General features: G+C 46.6%; 1 protein-coding gene across 3 annotated transcripts; it reads left to right on the top strand.

The window, feature by feature from the left end:
• The first annotated feature begins 462 nt into the window (after nt 1–462).
• On the top strand, nt 463–20878 carry prrc2b (proline-rich coiled-coil 2B). 3 transcript variants are annotated; one of them, XM_028973814.1, is made up of 31 exons: nt 463–667; nt 3639–3817; nt 4287–4464; nt 4942–5044; nt 5179–5386; nt 5479–5768; nt 5876–6003; nt 6728–6891; nt 6982–7069; nt 7141–7294; nt 8073–8409; nt 8529–8692; nt 8893–9076; nt 9169–9379; nt 9477–11459; nt 13103–13275; nt 13363–13478; nt 13567–13705; nt 13802–13878; nt 14317–14505; nt 15389–15670; nt 15771–15866; nt 15953–16145; nt 16240–16334; nt 16406–16533; nt 16770–17010; nt 17120–17287; nt 17362–17441; nt 17771–17858; nt 17990–18220; nt 19428–20878. In XM_028973814.1, the coding sequence occupies exons 2-30, from the start codon at nt 3703–3705 to the stop codon at nt 18212–18214; spliced, it is 6597 nt and encodes a 2198-aa protein (XP_028829647.1). In that variant the 5' UTR covers nt 463–667; nt 3639–3702; the 3' UTR covers nt 18215–18220; nt 19428–20878. The 3 variants fall into 3 exon arrangements, with proteins under 3 accessions (XP_028829647.1, XP_028829649.1, XP_028829648.1); XM_028973815.1 differs by having other exon boundaries at nt 471–518; XM_028973816.1 differs by lacking the exon at nt 14317–14505.
• Nucleotides 20879–21316: the final 438 nt, after the last annotated feature.

Here is a 21316-nt window from a genome sequence, read left to right as displayed (position 1 = left end):
CATTGTTAATGGAAACAATTACGATAGGTACTCTCATACGGACAGCTGGTGAACACGAGACTGTTGGAAACCTCTATAAGCAACACATGTACATGAAAGTGAAGTGATTTTCATTGTGAGCAGTGACAGGCGCCTGGGGAGCCGTGTGCGGGGACGGTGCTTTGCTCGGTGGCACCTCAGAGGTTCGGGATTCGAACCCACAACCTTCTGATTGCGGGTCCGTTTCCCTACCCGCTAGGCCACCACTGCCCCACATGATGCATATTAAAGGTACTCTCTTGCAGCAAAAAACAAACAAACATTGGATTTAATAAAAATGGCCATGCTAGTCTCAATGTAGACAGAAGGCATGTGTCACCATTCAGTCCTCGTGATTTCTACTAATCGCCTGGAATGGGACTCTCCTGGGTACAATATCACGACAGAACGCTGGGTGGCGCTGCTTCATTTTACCACGTCACATCCGTGCACAGCGACCCCACAACAGACGAGAGCGAGGGCTTTCATTTTTAGGCCGGGTAGGTCCTACTATCAACACAAGCGAACGGGACGAAGGGATAAAGGAATCGGCAGCGCAATCCTCATCCATCCTTCCTTCCGAACAGGCGCTCGTTCAGGAGCCACTTCGCCCGATCTGCACCGAACTCCTCGTTTTGCGCGGCACCCCGTAAGTCGTGGCTTCTCCTCGGGCGTGAACGCCGTGCGCTTTTTTTTTTTTTTTTGCCGGGCTCCGGCAGAAACACCCTCTGCCCAGGTTTATTGTTGCTTTGTTCTGCGCTGCAGCCATTTTTAATCGCCTCGTCCGATGCGCGCAGCCTTTCCCCCCCCCGGGGGGGACTGGAGACGCGTTGCCCCGTGGTCGCGTCGGGCTGCGTGCGGTTTACGTCCCGCGTTTGTCGTTTTCGCAGCCTGGCCATTTTAACAGCCCGTTTCGTCCCCGGACCCTGCCGCTGTCTTTGCTATCATGGCAGTCGTCTGTCTCTGTTGGCGACCCTGCGGTTTGATGCTAAATGGACCAGTGGATACAGTTTTACGTGCATTAAAACCCATAAACTCATATAAATGTATTTATTAATTTTATTTATACATAGCGGCATGTTTTCTGCTCCAATAACAATCTTTTCGAAAATCTGAGCTAGTGTCAATCTCCCAGCGTCACCGCTAACGTTAGCCTGCCGTGTTTACAAATCGAGGAGCAGGATCATGACGGGCCTCAAAGCACACACACGCACACACATATAATATTACACACCGTTCACAGTCTTATCGTGGGATAGCACGACATGCCTGTATCTTTTTTTTTTTATTATTAGACCCGAAATCCGAACAGAACCCGTCATCGTCTGTAGATTTTGGACTTAGCATCGGTCCCTGTTAGCATGGCTAATTAGCCTGCTGGAGAATCGGCGTTGGCCTTTTCATTCCCTTTCATGTAGTCTTTTGTTGTTATCAAGGCCTTTCTGCTTGTCGTTATGTTCTTTTATGAGTCGTTACGTTGTTTGTTTTTTTTTTGTTCTGGGGATTTGCGTCTTTTTAGAGACGTTTTGCGCCGTGCCGTGTACGTGTAACGTTTCTGAGATCCTGAGTGTTGAGCGCATTTTAATTCCCCCAAACGCATTCGACGGTCCGTGCACCGTAAAGCACACACGCCATTAAAATTGCGCCGCTGTGCGAAGCAGGCATCACCGGCGAGGACAAGTGTGATGCGGCGTGAGATGAATTCGCACATTTGTCCCGATTCCCCCCTCTGTGCGTGTCTGTTTACGGCAAACACGTTTAATGCTCCGCACCCCCCCCATATTTCCCAGAACTGTCGTTTATTTTTGCACTGTTTATTATAAGCAGTGTTATTTAGACACTGGTGATCAAATCCAGACTCAAGGCTGTTTTTGGGCCACTTTAATATCTGGATGTGCTTTGATTATTCACCCCTTATAAAACAGGCCTTAATGTCACTTTTAAAGTGAAGCGATTGTCATTGTGAAACACAGCACACGGTGTAACAGGCCCCCGGGGAGCAGTGTGTGGGGACGGGGCTTTGCTCAGTGGATCGGGATTGGAACCGGCAACCTTCTGGTTACAGGGCAGGTTCCTTACCCGCTAGGCCACCACTGCACTGGAGGTCTTCTCATATTACATCTTTTGCTACATTACATTTATGTGCTTGTTACCTGTGCGTTACTTTGTGCAGAGAGACTTTGTGTGGTCACTGGTCACAGGGAGGGATGTCAGGTGCAGCTCGGGGTTCATGGCGGAGATACGGCAGATCGGAAGGTTGCAGGTTTAAATCCAGAACAGCTAAGGGTGCCACCGAGGTCGCCTTGATCAAAGCACCGTCCCCACATTCTGCTTCGCCTTTCATGCCTGCCCTTAATGTCACTTGACATTAGTGACATTATTGTCATGTTAATGACTTCTTCTGTGTTGCGGCTTGTGTGGTCGTCCGGTTGGCCAGTGGAACATGGCTTGTATTTGTATTTATTTATTCATTTATTTGTATCTCTATTTTTCCTGTTTTTTTTTTTTTTTTTTTTTTTTTTTTTTTTTTTAAATCCCAGATCATACCCCAGCATGGATACCGGTGTTTTTTTTTGTAAAATTTTTACGGACCATAGCTTAAAAACACGGACAACTGTCCAGAGGAAATTCCAACCAGCAAAAAGAACAGGATTTTTTTTTAATGCCTCGAAAAACGGCAAAGAAGGAGATCAATAAAAAAAAAAGTAAAGCGCACAATAAAACAGCAAAACCAAAGTATAAAAACAAAGTGGAGAAGTCTGAGTCTTATTCTCGATTATGCATCATGTACATGTGCTGCTTGTAGTTTATGCCGGGGAGGTCCATGTTCACCAGTCGTCTGTATGTGAGGTCCGTCTGTCCAGCGTAGTGTAAAATCGTCACGCCTGTACCTTGTCGGAAAAGTGGTCTCCGAGCAAGTAGCCCGCTCTGAACTGAATTTTCCATCCACTGGGAGAAGACAGTGGGACCTTTTCTGGACCTACACGTACCCTGTGACCCGAGGCGGGGGGTGGGGGGGCTTTGCCTAAAATGCTCACCTCAGGGAGTGAGGGAGCGAACGCTGTCTGAGGGCGGCTTTTGAACTTGCGGTGGCGTGAGCCATTTGCGTCTGGAATGACATCCGCCACACGAGGGCCCTTTTATTAGGACCATGTGATCCCCTGGTTTTAAGTGATTGTTTTCTTTTTGTTCTTTTGCGGGGCGGGGGGTTGGCATGTCTGAGGCATGCGTGCTTTTAATTCTTCACGTTTGGCACATTATTAAGACATTTTCAGAGTGTGACCTTGAACATGATGCACATTTGTATTCTGGGGCATTAGGGCATACGTTGAATTGTGACTGCTGAAATAATCGTGGCCCATCAAATGTTGGGAGATCTTTGTTCAAAGGCAACGTGATCCTTCATTCCGTTAAAAACATCTTTTACATATACAGCATTTATCAGACGCCCTCATCCAACACGACGTACAATCAGTAGTTACAGGGACAGTCCCCCCTGGAGGCGCTTTGGGTTAAGTGTCTTGCTTAGGGACACGATGGTAGTAAGTGGGATTTGAACCTGGGTCTTCTGGTTCAGAGGCGAGTGTGTTACCCACTACTACCTATATTTATCTCTACAGACACAGACGGCACAGAAGAAGAGGTGCAAAGAAAAATTTCCATACTCGATGACATTACATCGCAATGTCCGATCGTTTGGGGCAAATAACCAAGTCCAAGGATGGGAAAAGCAAGTATTCCTCGCTCAGCCTATTTGACAAGTACAAGGGAAAGTCAATAGAAACTCAGAAAACCACAGGTAAGACCACCTTATACAAATACTTTTTATCATTAAGTCACATTAAACATTAGATTAATGCAAATATTTGGAGAGAAAATGGGCATTTGGAGTTTAAAAAATATATATATATATATATAAACATATAGGGCTTTATTTTTTTTATGGCTTTGTTTTCTTCTATGAGAGGAGAAAGTAACTACTAACCTAGCCCCTTCTCTCACCTTACTTACTAATTCTAGATCTAAACTCGTCCTGTTAATAGGTCACGCATGCAAGTGTATTGCAAGCTCTTTTCGATTATCAGCGTTTTTATTTTCTGACTGCTGAACCTGCCATTCACAAACATGCCTCGAGCAACGCCTACGTGGTACTGTGACTCCGCCCCCCATAGTCTGCTTTTAGTTTTAGTTCTTGCACACAGTGTGTGGTCTGCACTGTCCTTTTGAGTACATTTATTTATTTATTTATTTATTTATTTCCTTCCCAGTTGTTCAGCGACATGGCCTGCAAAGTCTTGGCAAAGTGGCCGCTGCCCGGCGTATGCCCCCGCCTGCTCACCTGCCGAGTTTGAAGTCTGAAAACAAAGGAAACGATCCCAACGTGATTATTGTTCCGAAGGACGGAACAGGATGGGCAAACAAACAGGAACAACCCGATCAAAAGAGGTTAGACATAAAACGTCCAGTCCTCTGTCGCCGTTGCCTCTTCTGCCAGCAGTGCCGGGTTTTAGTTTAGATCGGCAGAGAGGCGGCATGACGTGAAGACGTACACAACTTGCAACACAACAGCGCTCGGCTCGAACGAGCAGGAAAGGGATGTATCTGTCAGGTAGTTCAGGAACATAGACAGCCATGTGTGGGGTACGACACGAGTGCTTACATTTGCGTGGGTAGCTGAGCGTATGAGAGCGGGCAGAAAATGGATTTTCATGAATTATTAAAAATTATAATTGTTTTTTTAATGGCGTGTATGGTGCCTGTATTACATTTAACAGATCTTTTGTGTTATTAATTTAAATACATTTCCAGGGGTTAGTGAAGCTTTATTTGATTGTGTTGGATTGTATTGTTCATTTATCCAGCACTGCAGATAATTAAAAAAAAAATAATTAATTTTTTTATTATTATTTCCTGGTCCTTCAGTTCCATTGCATCCACAGCACAGCTGCAGGAATTGCAGCCGCAGCTGGCTTTACAGAAATCTGTCTCCAGTCTTCAGAAGCCGACACCAATAACCAGCCAGGAGGTACAGAGGTTTTTTTTTTTTCTTTCTTAGCTGAACCTGAACAGATTTTATAAATCGTAGGGTCTTGTTCAAATAGACAGTACAAATATGGTGGCTATGAGATTTTCTTTTTTTTTTTTTTAATTTATTTTTAGAGCACAAACACAGGTGGACCAAAGCAATGGGCACAGCTAAATGGAAAGGCAGCAGATCTCGTTGGTTTAAGGGGCTCAAACCGACTGCAGCCCTTCTCTCACGAGGAATTTCCGACGCTGAAAGCAGCTGGAGAACAGGACAAGGTTGGCAAGGAAAGAAGCGCCTACGATCCGTCGTATGGGCCCGGACCAAGCCTCCGCCCTCAAAGTGAGCATTGGTCCTTTTATGAATACATTAGACATAACGCCTGATGGAGTCCAGCCATGTGATTGGGATGGTTTTTATCTTTTCCTCTTCAGATGTGACTAGCTGGAGAGAGGGCGGGGGGAGGAATCTTCAGCCTGCCACTCTTTCATCCGCTCTCTCTCCCGAGGGCGAGGGCAAAAGCAGTGGTGCGGCCGAGGCAGCGTCATCCCTCCCTGCTCCCTCCTCCTCCTCCAGCTCCACTGCTGCCATTACCACCACTCCCCCTGACCCCAAGGAACCGTCGCTGCGCCCTGCTCAGCCGGTCCGCAAGACAACGCCTTCCGCCCTGCAGTACCAGCTCCACCACGGTTCAACCACCTACCATGACATGCTTCCAGCATTCGTAAGTATGATCCCGTGGCAAGATGGGATCTTTAGCACATGTAAAGAAAAGGAAGATTAAGGAAGGGCCATCATTGTCATGTTGCTCGCCTTTTTTCCCCTCCGCAGATGTGCACTAAGGAGACTCGTGATGCTCCTGGCTCCTCTGAACATGGCCCAGCTACTGTGGTTGCTCCAGCACGCTTTGATGCCAGGCCCACCTTCAGACCACCCTTCTCTGCCCCAGAACCCATCAAGTAGGTCTTACCATCTCGCAATTGATGAAATAAGTTTATATTAGATTCTAACTTTGTCATTTCAGAAATAACTAAAATAACGTTTCTCCAGAACCTGTTGCTACATGTTACATGCTGACATGAAGTGCACGTGTTCGACAGAGACGAACTGGGCTACATGAAGTACAAACAGGGGTCACAGGCAGTGCAAGAATAACATTTAACAAAAAAAAACATGTAGACAACAATGAGACAGGCAGCGCTAAACTACTGAAATGAATAATAAATGTGCAAAGTAAAATAGTGCAAATATTGCTGTCCAAAATGGAACGGTGCATTAATAGAGGATATTACAGATAGATAATATTTCAATATAACAGAGGTTGTGTGAGTGTGGGTGAGTGTGTGTGTGTGTGTGTGTCAGTCCAGGGTGGAAAGTTCCTGAGTGTTCAGGTGTCTGATGGCCTGTTGCAGAGTCTGGCAGTGAGGGCTCGAATGCTTCGGTACCTTTTTCCGGATGGTAGGAGGGTGAAGAGTGCATATGAGGGGTGTGTAGACTCCTTCACAATGCTGGTGGCTTTCCTGGTGCCGCGTGTGTGGTCAATGTCCGTTATGGAGGGAAGAGAGGCTTCTAATTTCTTCTAATTCTGGTTTTCTATCTGTACAGTGATCTATTTTCCTTTAATGCATAATAATTCTATGGTTTAATTTGAATATACCAACTTCCTGGTTCTTCTGTGCTCAGCGGAGAGGTTAGGAGAGAAAGCCGTTTCATCCGTGCACCCCAACGAACAGTTCCTCGTCCCATCCGTCGGCCTGGTGACAGACCATCTCGTCCCGCCATCATTAATCCAGAGGATCTGAAGGATCTGGATGAATTGGACAACGACTGCGAGGATGGGTGGGCAGGTGAATAAGGGGTATATTTTCGCACAGAGATTATATCTGGATGTATGATTATCGATTTTTTTTCTTTTTTTTTTTTTTTTTTACTTCTAGGCCTCCATGAAGAAGTGGATTATAGCGAGAAGCTTAAGTTCAGTGATGATGAGGAGGACCATTCCAATAATGACAAAAATAAGATTTGGTCAGTATTATGGTTTTAGGTTCTGAAATCTCCCTGAGTAAGTTCAGTTTGACTGAAGTACTCCTTTGTAGGAGTGAGTGGGAGAATCTGCGTGAGCGGCATTCCTCTCTCAGTTCTGGAGAGGGTGTGTACCTCCATGATGCTGCAGAGGAAGAAGCTTACCAGCGCCACCACGAGTCCCTGGCCGCCAGAAAGACCAGTGGCAGGTTTTCTGCCGAGTTACAGGTAAGAGCACATACAGAGCATATGAAGCTAGTTGTTCATGCTGGGTTTTTGGCCCACTTTCAGCTGAATTTCACTCGCTTGAGTACATCCCAATCGCAGCTTGATTGCATGTCCTGAAGTGTACCTGATGTTATGAGCACACAATCACAAAATGTGTTTGATGGCCTTGTGCGAACACAGAACTGTACAAGCACAGTACAAGCAGCAGCACATGGAGGTCTGGCTCAACAACAGGGAGAAAAGTAGGGAGATGATAACTTCCCTTTCTTAACCCCTGAAGTGTAACCATACACACTGGCTCCCCGTGCTGTGTTTTCTGCGCACAAAATTACACAAACTGCTTTTGCTTTGGTGAGATTCGCTATCGATGCAGGTCCGACATGTTTATATTGCTCCCGTATAGTGTGTAGTCAGGTTGGGAGTAACACACTTGCCTGTGAACCAGAAGACCCAGGTTCAAGTCCCACTTACTACCATTGTTAATACCACCTGAGCAAGACACTTAACCTTGAGTGTCTCCGGGGGGGGACTGTCCCTGTAACTACCGATTGTAAGTCGCTCTGGATAAGGGCGTCTGATCGATGCTCAAAATGTAAATGCTCACCAAGGGTGATTGTTAAAAGCAGAGTGGGCAAGTTGTGAGTGAGCATTGCGTGTTCTTCGCATGCAATTTATTCATACAGCTGTATTTTCCCAAATTGCACAGTGTGTGCCGAGCTTTAGGAGGAGAGTATTAAAGTGAAATGGTGGTGTTACGTGATGGAATCTCTCCTCACAGTCTCAGCACAAGGCCATTGGGCACTGTGAACCTGCTGAAGACCTTGAGGAGCCCCATCGTCAGGCTCATTCCAGGGGAAAGTTTGCCTCAACCGAGGTCTCCGAAGCCGTCGAGCGTGCAAGGAGGCGCAGGGAGGAGGAAGAGAGACGGGCACGGGAGGAGCGTCTGGCCGCCTGTGCTGAGAAACTCAAGAAGCTCGACGAGAAGTTCGGCAAGAGTGACAAGGCTGGACGTCCTGGGGAGTCCCAGAAAGATCCAGATGTCAAGGAGTCTTTGCTGTCTCCTGGCAGAGATTCTGCTAAACTCCACCAAGAGGCCTGGACTTACGGTATTAAAGGTGAAATTACCAAATTCTTAATTTAAAGTGGCCACTATTGATCTGTCACAAACATGTGTTAGAAGCCTGCTGCTTTTTTTGCTGCCATTAACCATATGTGTCTCTTACGCTTGCGGCAGAGGTGTCTGAGCTGTCATCAGAGCCATCTTCCAGCCAGGACTACAGAGATGACATGAGCTCTGGCTTCAATTGGCACACGGAGGAGAACGGCCACGAGCCCACCTCGCCTGGGGTGAACCAGAAGCCTCTTCCACCCCGATTCCAAAAGCAGCACCAGCAGCAGGTGAGCGTAGCAGCTGACCGCTTCAAAGGATGCCAGCGCTAATGACCTAATCCTGTAAATCCAATATCACCACTACTAGGGAGAATTGAAGGGAGCAGACGTTGCATGAAGGCCACTGCTGCCTAGTGTTCTTTGGAGCAGTTGTATTTGTTTAAATGACTATTTTATCACTTTTTTTTTTTTTTTTATGTGATTTGTAGGAGCAAGTGTATAATATGCAACAGTGGCAGCAATCTGGTTCAGCCCACCCCCAGCGTGGTTATTACCCACCTCACATGCTTGGGTTTGATCCCCGCTGGATGATGATGCCATCCTACATGGATCCTCGAATGGCACAGGGCCGCTCGGCAGTGGATTTTTACCCCAATCCCGTTCACTCATCAGGTGAGCGGGCACGTTCTTTTAAATTTTTCTATGAAAAACTATTAAATTTTTTAATTATTATTTATTTATTAACATTTTTTTTTATTATTAAGGGGTGATTAAGCCCATGATGCAGCAGGATCATTTGAACAGCCCCAGCTCTGCCTCTGATGAAGGCAGCCATTCTAGTCTGCTTCCAGAGAGAAGAGCCCCTTCTACTGAGCCTTACCCTGTTTGGGGCCAAGATGCGTACCCGGCTCGTAGTTTTACCCCACCTTATCAGAGACAGCGGGAGAGCAATGACCGAAGTCAAGGAGATGACCGGTGAGAAGAGAAAAACTTCTGGGGGGAAAAAAAAGATCTGACATTGTGGAGTAGCCAGTGTTCTCACTTTTTCCTTTTTTTTTTTTTTTTTTTACAGGAGTGAGAGAACCTGCTCACAGCAGGACTCGTATGAAGACCGCAATGAGTGCTTCGATACCCCTGTTGAAGACCTTACTCAGGGCTTTCGTCAGGGCAGAAGTTCTGAGTTGCCTCTGAGCTCCCAGAGAGAGGTTGCCCACAGTGATTCCCCACTGCCGCCTTCATCTTCCCGCTCCCAGACAGACTCTGACCATGCCAAATCTGAGCCCAAAGATTTTGGCAAACTCCGCAAGGACTGTTCCGATCCTCAAGATGAAGCTTTTGACAAGGAGAAGGGATACGATTCAGAATTCTGGAGGAAAGATGCAGTGCAGAAGAAGGATTGTGGTAGCAGCAGCCAGCAGCCGTGGACTGAGCCTAATTCCAGCAGCGCCAGCCTGCCGTCTGAAGTTAGCAGCCGAGTCCTCACCAGAAGAACTGGACCAATTAAGAAGCCTGTGCTCAAGGCCCTGAAAGTAGAAGAAAAGGAAAACGAAAAGCCAAAAGCTGAGCCAGAAGAGAAGACTGTTCCTTACAGGCTGGAAAAAGAGGTCCTTACCAACGTCTATGACCTCAAGAAAGACAGTCAGCCAATAACAAGCAGACACCCCACGACGGTCATGCCAGAGGAGAAGCAGCCTTCACCTGCTAAAGCTGAGAATCCTTCCAGGCCAGCAGAAGAATCCAATAAGGAGAACACCTGGGAAGGAGTCAAATCTCAGGCCAGAGATGTGTCTGAGGTAAGAGACGCTTCAGTGCCACGTCGCAACAATTGGATATTTATTGACGAGGAGCAGGCGTTTGCAGGAGCTCGTGGAGCTGGGCGTGGCCGAGGCAGGGGCTTCAGAGATTTTGGCTCCAGAGGTGGCGGCCGGGGCGGTCGTGGGGAGAACACCAGAGGGGGTTATAATAGTAACACCAACGTCGCACAAACCCAGAGAGTGGGCCGGGGTCGTGGCCAACGGGAGTTCAAGACTGAAGACGTCCAGAGGGGCAAGCCCCGCCGACGCAATGTCAGCGAAACGCTGAGCGAAGCGTCCGAGTACGAGGAGCTCCCCAAACGCCGCCGTCAGAAGGGCTCCGAGAACGGGGAGGCCAGCTTTTCTACGTATGGGGACGTGAAGAAGGCTGACCGAGACTCCTGGAGGTCGAACAAAGTCTACGCCGATGACCAAGGCGCTGGAGAGTCAAGAGATAAGGCCAAAGCGGCCAGGGGGTTTGGGAGATCTCTGCCTCCACGGCTCAATACTGGATACCAACGTGGGTTTGGAGCCAGAGAAGTCTCCGCTTGGAGGGGGAGAGGAGGCCAATTTGGGGGTTGCGCTCAAGAAAACGGCTATGGTGTGGGATCAGAGTTGTACTCCAGAAGGACCGTTGAGCGCGAGCCTGTGAAGTACCCTCAGAAGTTCCCTGGCCCTTTTGTGGAAAACGGTGTAGAAGATCGAGGAGCAGAGGGGGAGTACTACCTGGACAACGAGAATCCAGACAACCGTCCTCTGAGGAGGCGGCGTCCTCCACGTCAGGACAAGCCTCCACGCTTCAGGCGCCTGAGGCAGGATCGCGAGCCGGGTGGCCAGTGGACAAGTGAGGAGTACATCAACGGCGACTTTGCTGGTCCTTGGCCTGGTCGTTCCAAGAGCGGGGAAGACAGCTGGCCCGGTCACTATACTGGTGGGAGGACATCTGAGCTGGGAAACCAGCAGACTGAGGACTGGGAGTCTGGCTCGGACAACAGTGACTTCAGCGAATGGAGAGACAAGCGTGGCTTGGCCCAGCATGGAGACATACCATCTGATTCAGGGCACGGTGAACCAGGTTCCGGAGAGAAGAGGGAGCTCTCCAAGCGAAGCTTCTCCAGCCAACGTCCCCTGGAGCGTCAGAATCGCCGGGGCGAACCTGCCATCCTGGAGAAGATGTCCCATTCCGCAGACACTCAAACGACTGCGGCCACTTCCGGCAGAAATGATAGCTGGCAGAATGGAGTATCTTTGACCTGTAAAAGGTGAGTGATCTGAAGACCTGACCAACTACAATCTTTCATCACAGCAGTCAGGTGATTTTTTTTTTTTTTTTTTTAAATTAAAATGAAGTTTATGGTCCAGATTTTGACTATTACAAAGAAGACAAACTTGGATTGGTTCAAACTGGGAAATAATCTAGACAGTTTAACCTCGTTGCTGCTTGTAGAACTGTGTGCCCAGAACAAAGTTCACACACATTAATACATTTACATTTACGGCATTTGGCAGACGCCCTTATCCAGAGCGACTTACAACGTGCTTAAGTTACCATCGATGAAGAGATCATCTATTTTATTCACTCTGTTGTAGATTCTGTACACAAAGTTCGACAACAAGAAAGTTACACGTTAATCTAAATATTCTTTAAAGAGGAAGGTCTTGAGCTGTCGTTTGAAGGTGCTCAGTGACTGAGCTGTTCTGACCTCGAGGGGAAGTTCATTCCACCACCGAGGGGCCAAGACGGAGAAGAGTCTAGATGAATGTCTTCCTTTAACCTTCAGAGATGGAGGGACCAGGCGAGCAGTACTGGAGGCTCGGAGTAAACGAGGTGCAGTGCGAGGTATAATAAGGGCTGTGAGGTAGGATGGTGCTACTCCATGTTTGGCTTTGTAGGCCAGCATCAGTATTTTGAACCTGATGCGTGCAGCTACTCGGAGCCGGTGGAGGGAACGTAGCAGAGGGGTGGTGTGGAAAAGTTGGGATGGTTGAAGATCAGTCGTGCTGCTGCATTTTGTATGAGTTGCAGAGGTCGGATGGTACATAGTGGTAGACCAGCTAGAAGGGAGTTACAGTAATCCAGTCGTGAGATACTAAGGACTGAACCAGTAGTTGGGAGGCCTGGTTTGACAGATAAGGGCGGATTCGTCTTATATTGTAGAGAAGGAATCTACATTAGCGGGAAAGATTGCTGATGTGAGTTATGAAGGAGAGTTGGTTGTCTATTGTTACTCCAAGGTTGCGGGCTGATGCAGAAGGAGAGAGCTGCGAGTTGTCCAGGTAAATAGCAAGATCCTGATGTGGTGAAGAATCTGCTGGAATGAATATTAGTTCACACAGCTCATTTGCTGTAGCAGTGTTTATGCCCATTCAATCAGGGAAGTATAAATTCCATAATGGCATAACCGGCTGCTCACTTAATCATTTAAATCACGTATTGCTATCTGAAACATAGTCGTCCATGCAGTAATATTCCAATGGGAGCATTTTGCAGTTTCGTGGTTTTTTTTTTTTTTGTGAGTACAAAATGTTTTTTATTTATGTATATAGCATGTTTTCCAGTGTCCTCTGTTCCATTCATTTGCAATGCTTATACAACATGTTATACGCAGGGGTGTCAACAGGCGTCACATACACAGGGGCAGTGGTGGCCTAGATGCTGGTTAATTTAAGGGTGGTAGTAGCCTAGTGGGTAACACACTCGCCTATGAACCAGAAGACCCCGCTTACTACCATTGTGTCCCTGAGCAAGACACAACATGTCTCCAGGGGGGACTGTCCCTGTAACTACTGATTGTAAGTCGCTCTGGATAAGGGCGTCTGATAAATGCCTTAAATGTAAGTGTTCTGATTGGCTATGTCCTATGCAGTCCTGGGAAAACATACCCCTGTGTTTTGTTCTGTGCAGGGGTTCAGAGGAGTACACAGGCTCAGTGTACAGTTTGGAGCAATCTGAAGATCCCCTCCAGAGTGGTCCTAATGAGGTCCCAGGAAAGAAGATGGACAAGGACCTGAAGCCCAGGGGCTTGAAAGGAGACATGGCTGAGCCGCTCTCCCAGTATGATCTCAGCGCTTACCCCAGTACGTTTGTCTTCAAGCCTGTGTTTTGATTCTAAAATGTCATGTCCCAGATTTCCTGACTGTCATTTGGCTCTTTATACATTCTAGCCGATGGAGAGGCCACAGGCTCTGTTCAAAGTACAGAGGGCTTCCCAGATGCCCTGTCAAAAAAGCAGCGACGTCCACAAGAGGAGGAGCGCAGGAGGAAGGAACAGGGGCCTCCAGTGAGTTCTGCCGCAATTCAAATGGTCTAGTTTGCTCAACAGCTTTGTTAGTTATGGAACAAACACATGATGTTTTATGTGCTTTTAGGTAGCAGTAAAGAATAGAATTCCATCAAAGATGCCCCCACGCTTTGTTAAGAAGCAGGGCAACCTCTCAGTTGAGCAACCAGAGGACCCCCTTTCAGCCAGTAACCTGGGGACCGAGATATGGGAAACTAACAGTACAGGTAATACAGGGCTTTTACTTTTTTCATCTTTCACTGGAGCATCGTGCTTTCATGTGTATTACGGCCTTTAAACATTTTCCCTTTTTCAATCCATAGCCCTAACTGTGTCGTCTGCGGGTGGGGACTCCTGGACAAAGCAAGTGTCCTATACGGGAAGTGATCCGCACTCTGAGGTACGGTCAAGCTTTTTAAATACGCCTGCATGTGTGTGAGTGTCTTACGAAAAGGTCAAAAGCTGCTTGGAATCATGGTTTAGGGGTGTTTCCTTGGCGTTTCTTGGGTGTCTGAGCTCTGCTGTGCTGGTTCATCATCTCTGAATGTGCCCTCTGTGCTTCCTTGTGGTTGCCTCTGGCAGGGGGGGTGCTGTGCCGCTCACCGGCCTGGGTGGACATCTTCTGAGACTCAGCATGCTGGCTTAAGCCCCTTTCCTGGAATAATCCAAAAACTTTCCAAAAAAAAAATTCACTTGTCATCAAACAACGTGCCACTAAACATTGATTTCCGTTTGTGGAAATCTGCCCGATGACTTCAAATTGGCATGGCATACAATTAGCCATGTGGTCCACATTGGGAGTCTGAAAACACCCTCTATGTTGTGTGTTTATTCCCAGGTGTTTAAGGGAAGTCAGGCTGACAGTGGCATTGACCTGAGTGCTGAGTCTCAGGGATCCTCTGCCAGCTCCTCCCAGAGAAGTTCCCCTTATGCTACCCTCAAGCCAGAGGAAATCATGGGGTCTGCCCCAGCACAGCCCAAACCCGAGAGCCTCAAAGACCTTCCACCCTGTCAGATGGAGAAGAAGGTGCCATGTTAAAAACTCTGCTTGTCACCAGTCTTTTGCAGTTTAATTCCAGACAGTCTGGTAGCCCCATATATGACCAGGGTGAGAGCACCCTCGTTCTCCAAAGGTTGTGGCTTGGTCATTGTAAGTTTGATTTGTAAGGCGTGTGCGCGGGGGGGGGGGCTCAATACAGATTCCAAATGAAAAGTCACTGCACGGTCATCCTGTGAGTTAAACATTAAAACAGACCGCTGCTTAAACATATTAATCACATTAGGCTTATTGCATTTACAGCATTTATCAGACGCCCTTATCCAGAGCGACTTACAGTCAGTAGTTACAGGGACAGTCCCCCCCTGGAGACACTCAGGGTTAAGTGTCTTGCTCAGGGACACAATGGTAGTAAGTGGGATTTGAACCTGGGTCTCCTGGTTCATAGGCGAGTGTGTTACCCACTAGGTTACTACCACCCTATTGCTGTGCTGCTATTTAATTTCACTGGTGCTGTAGACATGTCAAAATGACCCAATGCGGGAACGACATTCCGGCTGCACTGTTGCCAGATACATGATTGTTTTTACTGTAAACACACACCAAGCAAATGCCAAAAAAAGATGTTGAACATGTACTGATTCTATCAATGATAATTTTTTTTAACTCGTCTGTCAAGCTAAAGATTTTGCTGTATATCATACTAGTAATAACATGCTTACTGTCTTTGAACAGTACAAAACATTCTAGTCAATAGGTTATTGTGGCCAATAATTAACTTTGAATTGTGAGTACAATGTATTTTGTTCCTGTCTCAAATGGACCTGTGACCCAAAGGCTAGAATTTGAACTGGTTAAGGCTTTTATTTATTTATTTATTTATTTTTGGGCCACTGATCTTATTTTCCACTAGGACTCGGATGCAGGACCAGAGCAGAGCAAGGAGCACAAGCCTGGACCCATCGGCAATGAGCGCTCCCTCAAACATCGTAAGGGTTCTGAGGGCGTGGAGCGGCTAGAAGGACCCATCACGCCAGTCAACGGTGTTGACATCCATGTGGACAATGTTATTCCTGTGCCACCCATTGAATTTGGTGTTGGCTCCAAAGACACTGACTTCAGCCTGCCTCCTGGCCCCACAAGCGTTCCCGTGTCCAATCCAGTCACCAAGCTACAGGACCCTCTTGCCAGCAACGTACGACTTGTCTCGTTTCCGTTTGGAACTGCAGTACTCTGCGCTGTTCATAGAGGGCGATAATGCTTTACACAGCATTTTTTTGTGTCTTCCCACGCAGCCGGTGCTCACTCAGACCATCCCCATGCTCCGCAGAGACCACCTGCAACCTGGCATCAGTCTCAACCCCATCTCCTTTCCTGACCTCACACTCAAGGTAAACCACCATGCCAGTCAATCTATACGTCCAGCATGTTCTGAAATGAAACGTTGTTGAAGACGCTCTGCCTTCACCTCCCTCAGATGGAGTCCGCGCGGAAAGCCTGGGAGAATTCCCAGTCTATTCCTGAGCAGGGCTCTCCTGGTGGGCCAGGGTCCGGGGCTCAGACTGCCTGCAGCGTGGGTTCCTCCAGTGGTGTGAACTATAGCTCTTTTGGTGGGGTCTCCATGCCCCCCATGCCTGTCGCCTCTGTTGCTCCATCTGTCTCCATGCAAGGTAAGGAGTCAGGCTTCCTCTGAAGAGATGACATGGGAATCTATTTTATCATACCTGTTTGACTTTGAAAAAAAATTCTTATTTAAACCTGCAGGTAACCACATTCCACCTCTCTACCTGGACGCTCACGTCTTTCCCAGTCAGCCTCGCTTGGTTCCCCCAACCATGACACAGCAGCAGAGTTATCAGGTGGGTCTGGACGCTTCATTTCACTCTCTGGTTTTTACTCAATGTTAAATAACCGAGGCTCCCTCCTGCAGGCGGCAGCTGCCCAACAGATCCCCATCTCCCTGCACACCTCTCTGCAGGCCCAGGCTCAGTTGGGGCTCCGGGGCGGCCTGCCTGTCTCCCAGTCCCAGGAGATCTTCAGCTCAATGCCTCCATTTAGGTACAAATGTTTGATTGAAAACTTTTTTTTCTTCCTTCACACACAAAACTCTTTTTTTGCGATCTTGTATGACAATAGGATCAGCTTGTTGCTCTCAAACCATTTTTCAATCATTATTTATTCCTTACTCGAGTAATAAAACAAATGTGAAATTGTAGATTTTTCTTTTATCTGTTTTTTACTGGCGCATCAGATTCTGACTTATGTTTTTTTTTTTTTTTTTTTTTTTTTGGAAGGTCCCAGGTCTACATGCACCCCAGCTTGTCCCAGCCCAGCCCCATGGTGCTATCTGGAGGGGCTCCTCTTAAAGGGCCATACTCTGGATTTCCAGGCATGCAGCCATCAGATATGGTCAAGCCCCAGTCAGGCTCCCACTACCAGCCAATCAATGGCAGTCAGCCCCTGGTGTACGATGGCCAGATGAACCAGGCTCCAGGCATGGGCACCTCCCAGCTCATGGACTCTCAGCTCATTCAGGTAGTAGGTCCTGAAATTCTTAAAATTTATTATTTTACCAATTTTTCTCGTGTGTGTGTGTGTAAAAATATTTATGTAAATGGTCTTTGTCGTGGTCACCTGTGTGTAGGTGACCATGCCTCTTCCTGGCTCTCAGCTGCGGTATGGCTCAGCTCAGCAGCACCTCATCCTACCCCAGTCCATCCAGCTGCAGCAGGGCCAGAACCTGTCCGTCGGAGCCCCGCGTCGGATTATGCCCCCTGGCTCTCAACCCCCTGTCATGACCGCTAGCAGAGAGGTGTGTACTGCGTCATCACCTGCTCTCGTTTTAGTTTTTAGTCCATCGTCTCATGGTTCCGTTTGATTGCTCAGGCTTCTCAGTTGGAAATGAAGGGTTTCCAGTTCTCCGATAAGCCCAGTCACTCTCCAGGCATACCAGGAGGATCCTACAGGTGATTATTTTAGTCACTTGGCTCATTTGTATAATATGTATGTCATTAAGTAATGCAGTTTTGGGAGTTTTCATTTAAGGCAAAACAAAAGTTTCTAACTTTTATCTGAATTTTATCACACATTCAATTTGTATTTAAGCACGACTGGTCAGGTTTTTATTCCTGCTTGGCCAATTACAAAGTACATTAACAGGCACTTTGTAGAAAACCAATTCTTCAAGCTCCAATATAATAATTTGTATTATCATCCTTAATATGTGAAGTGTGTAAAAGACCAGAATTGTCCACGTAGGCTGACATCAGCTTTTACTCCCTCGTCTTGCTCTTAGACCTGGTTCAGCCAGTCCCAGTGGTAAGCCATCTGGCCCTGGAGCCCCTCCTGCTGTTGTCCCGTTGCCTGGCCATTACACGACCCAGGTACGATCAGTTCCCCTTCAGACATGTTTCTCTCTCTTCCACCTGCACACAGAAGGTTAACCTGATAACTTAATTGGCAGCTGCAACTGTCCACGGTTGTGAAATTAACGTTTTGCTTCCAACCGTTACAGGTCCCCACACCTCAGGGCGGCATGGTAATGCACATGCGCCCCCCCACCAACGGCCCTTTCCCAAACCCCATTCAGAGACCTGTCATGCAGGTCAACAAGCCAGTGGTCATTCGTTCCCCCCCTTACCCCACTCATGGCCGTGAGCCAACCCACTCCACCCCCCCTTCTGCCCCAGAGTCCGCCAAAGGGCCTGACGATGGCATGAAGGCGAGCCAGCCACTGTAAATATAGGTAATTTCATTTTTCTTGTCCCTTTTTCATCTCTTCATATGTATTACTGTTCAGTTGGAGTTAATAATGCATGGTTATGTATTATTTTTAATGGGATGAAACTAGGGCTGCACGATTTGGGGGAAAAAAAAAACATATTGAGATTAATATTGCGATATGCGATTGCGATATGATAAAGGGCACTTGCTTGTATATCAATGAAAAGTCGCATACTAATAGTGAAATGTTTAATTTCAAAGTGAAACATACAAACTACTTATAACAACCTGAAATGCCCAGTGCTTTCAAAATACAATATTCTACTAAATTAAATAATCATAAAAAAGTCTTTACTTTAAAAAACATTACTGTCGAACGACAAACCCTGGTAAGGCTAAACAACTGTTTTGATTATATTTGGCCATTATAAAATCCCGTATTATAGTTCTTACGTTTAACCAAAACGTTGTTTGGAGGCTGACTTGAACACAGGGATGCATAGCTTTGCTAGCTTAGCTAAGGTTAAGATTTGTAAACTGAGGTGAATTTCTTTAGGAAACCTTCAAAGTTTGAGAAAAGTTAACTAAACAGCTAAGAACAGTCTAAATAGTTAATGCCTACGTTTAGCCAAAACGTTTTTTGGAGGCTGACTTGAACACAGGAATGCATAGCTTCGCCAGCTTAGCCTAGCTTAGCTAAGGTTAAGACCCGTTTTATAATGGCCAAATATATTCAAAACAATTGTCCAGACTTACCTATGAAATGTAATCCCCCGGGATCTGGTTTGGAGCGTACAGTGCTTTGTACAGCCCCAAGCAGCACAAGAGTGAGGCCTTTTTATGCACTTCTCTCCATAGACATGTATATGCTTCACGCCACAGCCTATCGCAATATGGCGGCAACGTTGACGTACGATGCACGCGCGTCATGCGGCGTCTAACCATATGTCTCTGAATCGAACGTCATGTGACCAAACACGTCACATCCGACTGAAGTGAGACTTTGAGAGAATGGATCGGATATGTTTGCGATCCAATCCATGTACTAATCATTTAAATCGCAGCATTTTGCGTTTATTGTAATCGCACAGACTGACATTGCAATTGCGATTAGATTAATCGTGCAGCACTAGATGAAACCCTTAATGCTCAAATTTAAGCACTTTTTGATTAATTAACTTGTGCTTAATAGCGTACTCAAAATCCCCCCCATACGTGTGCATGTATAGCCCCTGAGGGAAGGCCGGCAAGCAGTGGGCGAGAGCAAGGCAGCACCAGCAGCAGTCGTGCCCACAAAGCTGCAGGACTCTCTGGCCACAGGCGCTGCCAAACCTGCCCGCACAGGAGCAATCAAGCCGCAGTCTGTCAAAGCGGAGGAGGGCAAAGCATAAGAGAAGACTTGTGCCACCCTCCAGCCTCGCTGTCTACAGCGTCTGTCTGTTTCTTTTTTTTTCCCCCTCTTTTCCAGCTCGCCACATACGGACGGACCTACAAACCCCAAAACGAAAAAATGGAAAAAAATATATATGTATGTATATGAATCCGACACATATTGAAAACCCATATATAGATATATAAATAAACATAGACATAATAGTTGGGGACACTTTGAAGCAGACTCTTTAAGATCTTTATTTATTAACATTTCATGTCCATTTCAAGAGAAGAATAGTGTTAAACCAGAAAGTTCATGATTTTTATGTTGCGTCAGCAGATTCAGCCGAAAAAGTGAATTCAATGCCTGCATCCCATCTGTTGCCATTACAAAAAAACTGGCCATTTTTTGGACTTTCCTATAAACTAGCTTACCTATAAGCCTTTTAAAGAACTGCAGAGAGTCACTTCCCCCCCGTCCCCTTCTCATCTTTACTGGTGACCAGCGAATGGAGTTTTAACCTTTTTCCCCGTTTTTTTTTTTTTAAATATATAACCACCCACACTTATTTGCTCTATTAAAGGACACGTTTTATTCAATAAAAGAAACCGTTCAAACCCCAAATTTGAGGACGTTTATTCTGTTTAACTGAAGATTCATTCAAGTGGGGGTACGAGCTCCCTGAAGGTGCTTCTGGTACAACACTGCTTTTGAAAGACTGCTCAGATACACATTTTTCTGTTACTTTTCATTTCTGTCTTTTCCTATGTATTGTAAACCGAAGTAAATATGCTATTAAACATGTTGCCTCTCGACGCTCCAGTGGCATCGATGCGGTGCGTGTGTATTTTGATGATGTGGCTGTGTTCACTTTGGCCAGCTTTTCAGAGTGTGTGTAGAAGGTCTGTTGAAAATGCATTTCTGTGTCCAGGACAAACTAGGCTTTGCTGTTTGACGGGTGGGGTTTCTTTCATTTGTGAGCCTTCATGAAGGTATGGGAGGGAATTGATGGCTGGTGTTCATAGGAAAATGAATGTGGTTGTGATGCCTCCCATACGTTGGAATTTGTCAGAAGCAGTTATGAATTGAAATCAGACATTGTTCAGCCTCTTTTGACGTTTTTATTATTATTAATATTATTATTATTTTTATTACTCCCACCCGCTCCTTGTATGTGTTTTGACATCTGTGCGATTGTCTTGGAAAATGGTTTGTGATCTGGTGTATTTTACATCGCTCCTTATATAAAACTCCTGGTTTCGATTTGTGGCACGAGCAATAAAAGCAGCTTACATGTTCTTGTAATCAGGGTCCAAACCTTCATGTTCACGTTCGCTGGGGAGGGAGTGGAACGTTTCGCAGAACTGCTTCACGTGGCACCAAGCGGCTGTGTTGTGTTTTGTTTTCTTCAAATGGTACAGCAACACCTTCGGAAAGAGGAAACCAAGATGAAAACGTCATCAGCGTCTACCATGCCATGCTGTCACCAAAACGGCACGTTTTTCCATATGCTGAAGGGGGAACAAAAAAATCCTGATGATCCTTTGCATTATTAATGTTATTAATGTACAGTTCTATCCTCTGATGAATTACTGTCAAACTTGTGGAAAGCCCAGACATGCTTGTTTATTGTTGTATCACTAATAGGAAAGGGAAAGTCAGCATGGGAACATGCGCGCGAAGGCCACTTTTTCACCCGCTTGTGCTTTTGGAGTTGGTTTCCTGGACGTTTGTACAGCCTTG

Source organism: Denticeps clupeoides, chromosome 3, assembly GCF_900700375.1.
Source record: "Denticeps clupeoides chromosome 3, fDenClu1.1, whole genome shotgun sequence".
Classification (NCBI taxonomy): Eukaryota; Metazoa; Chordata; class Actinopteri; order Clupeiformes; family Denticipitidae; genus Denticeps; species Denticeps clupeoides.
Note: the sequence above shows the minus strand (reverse complement) of the source record. Positions and strands in the feature narration are given on the sequence as shown.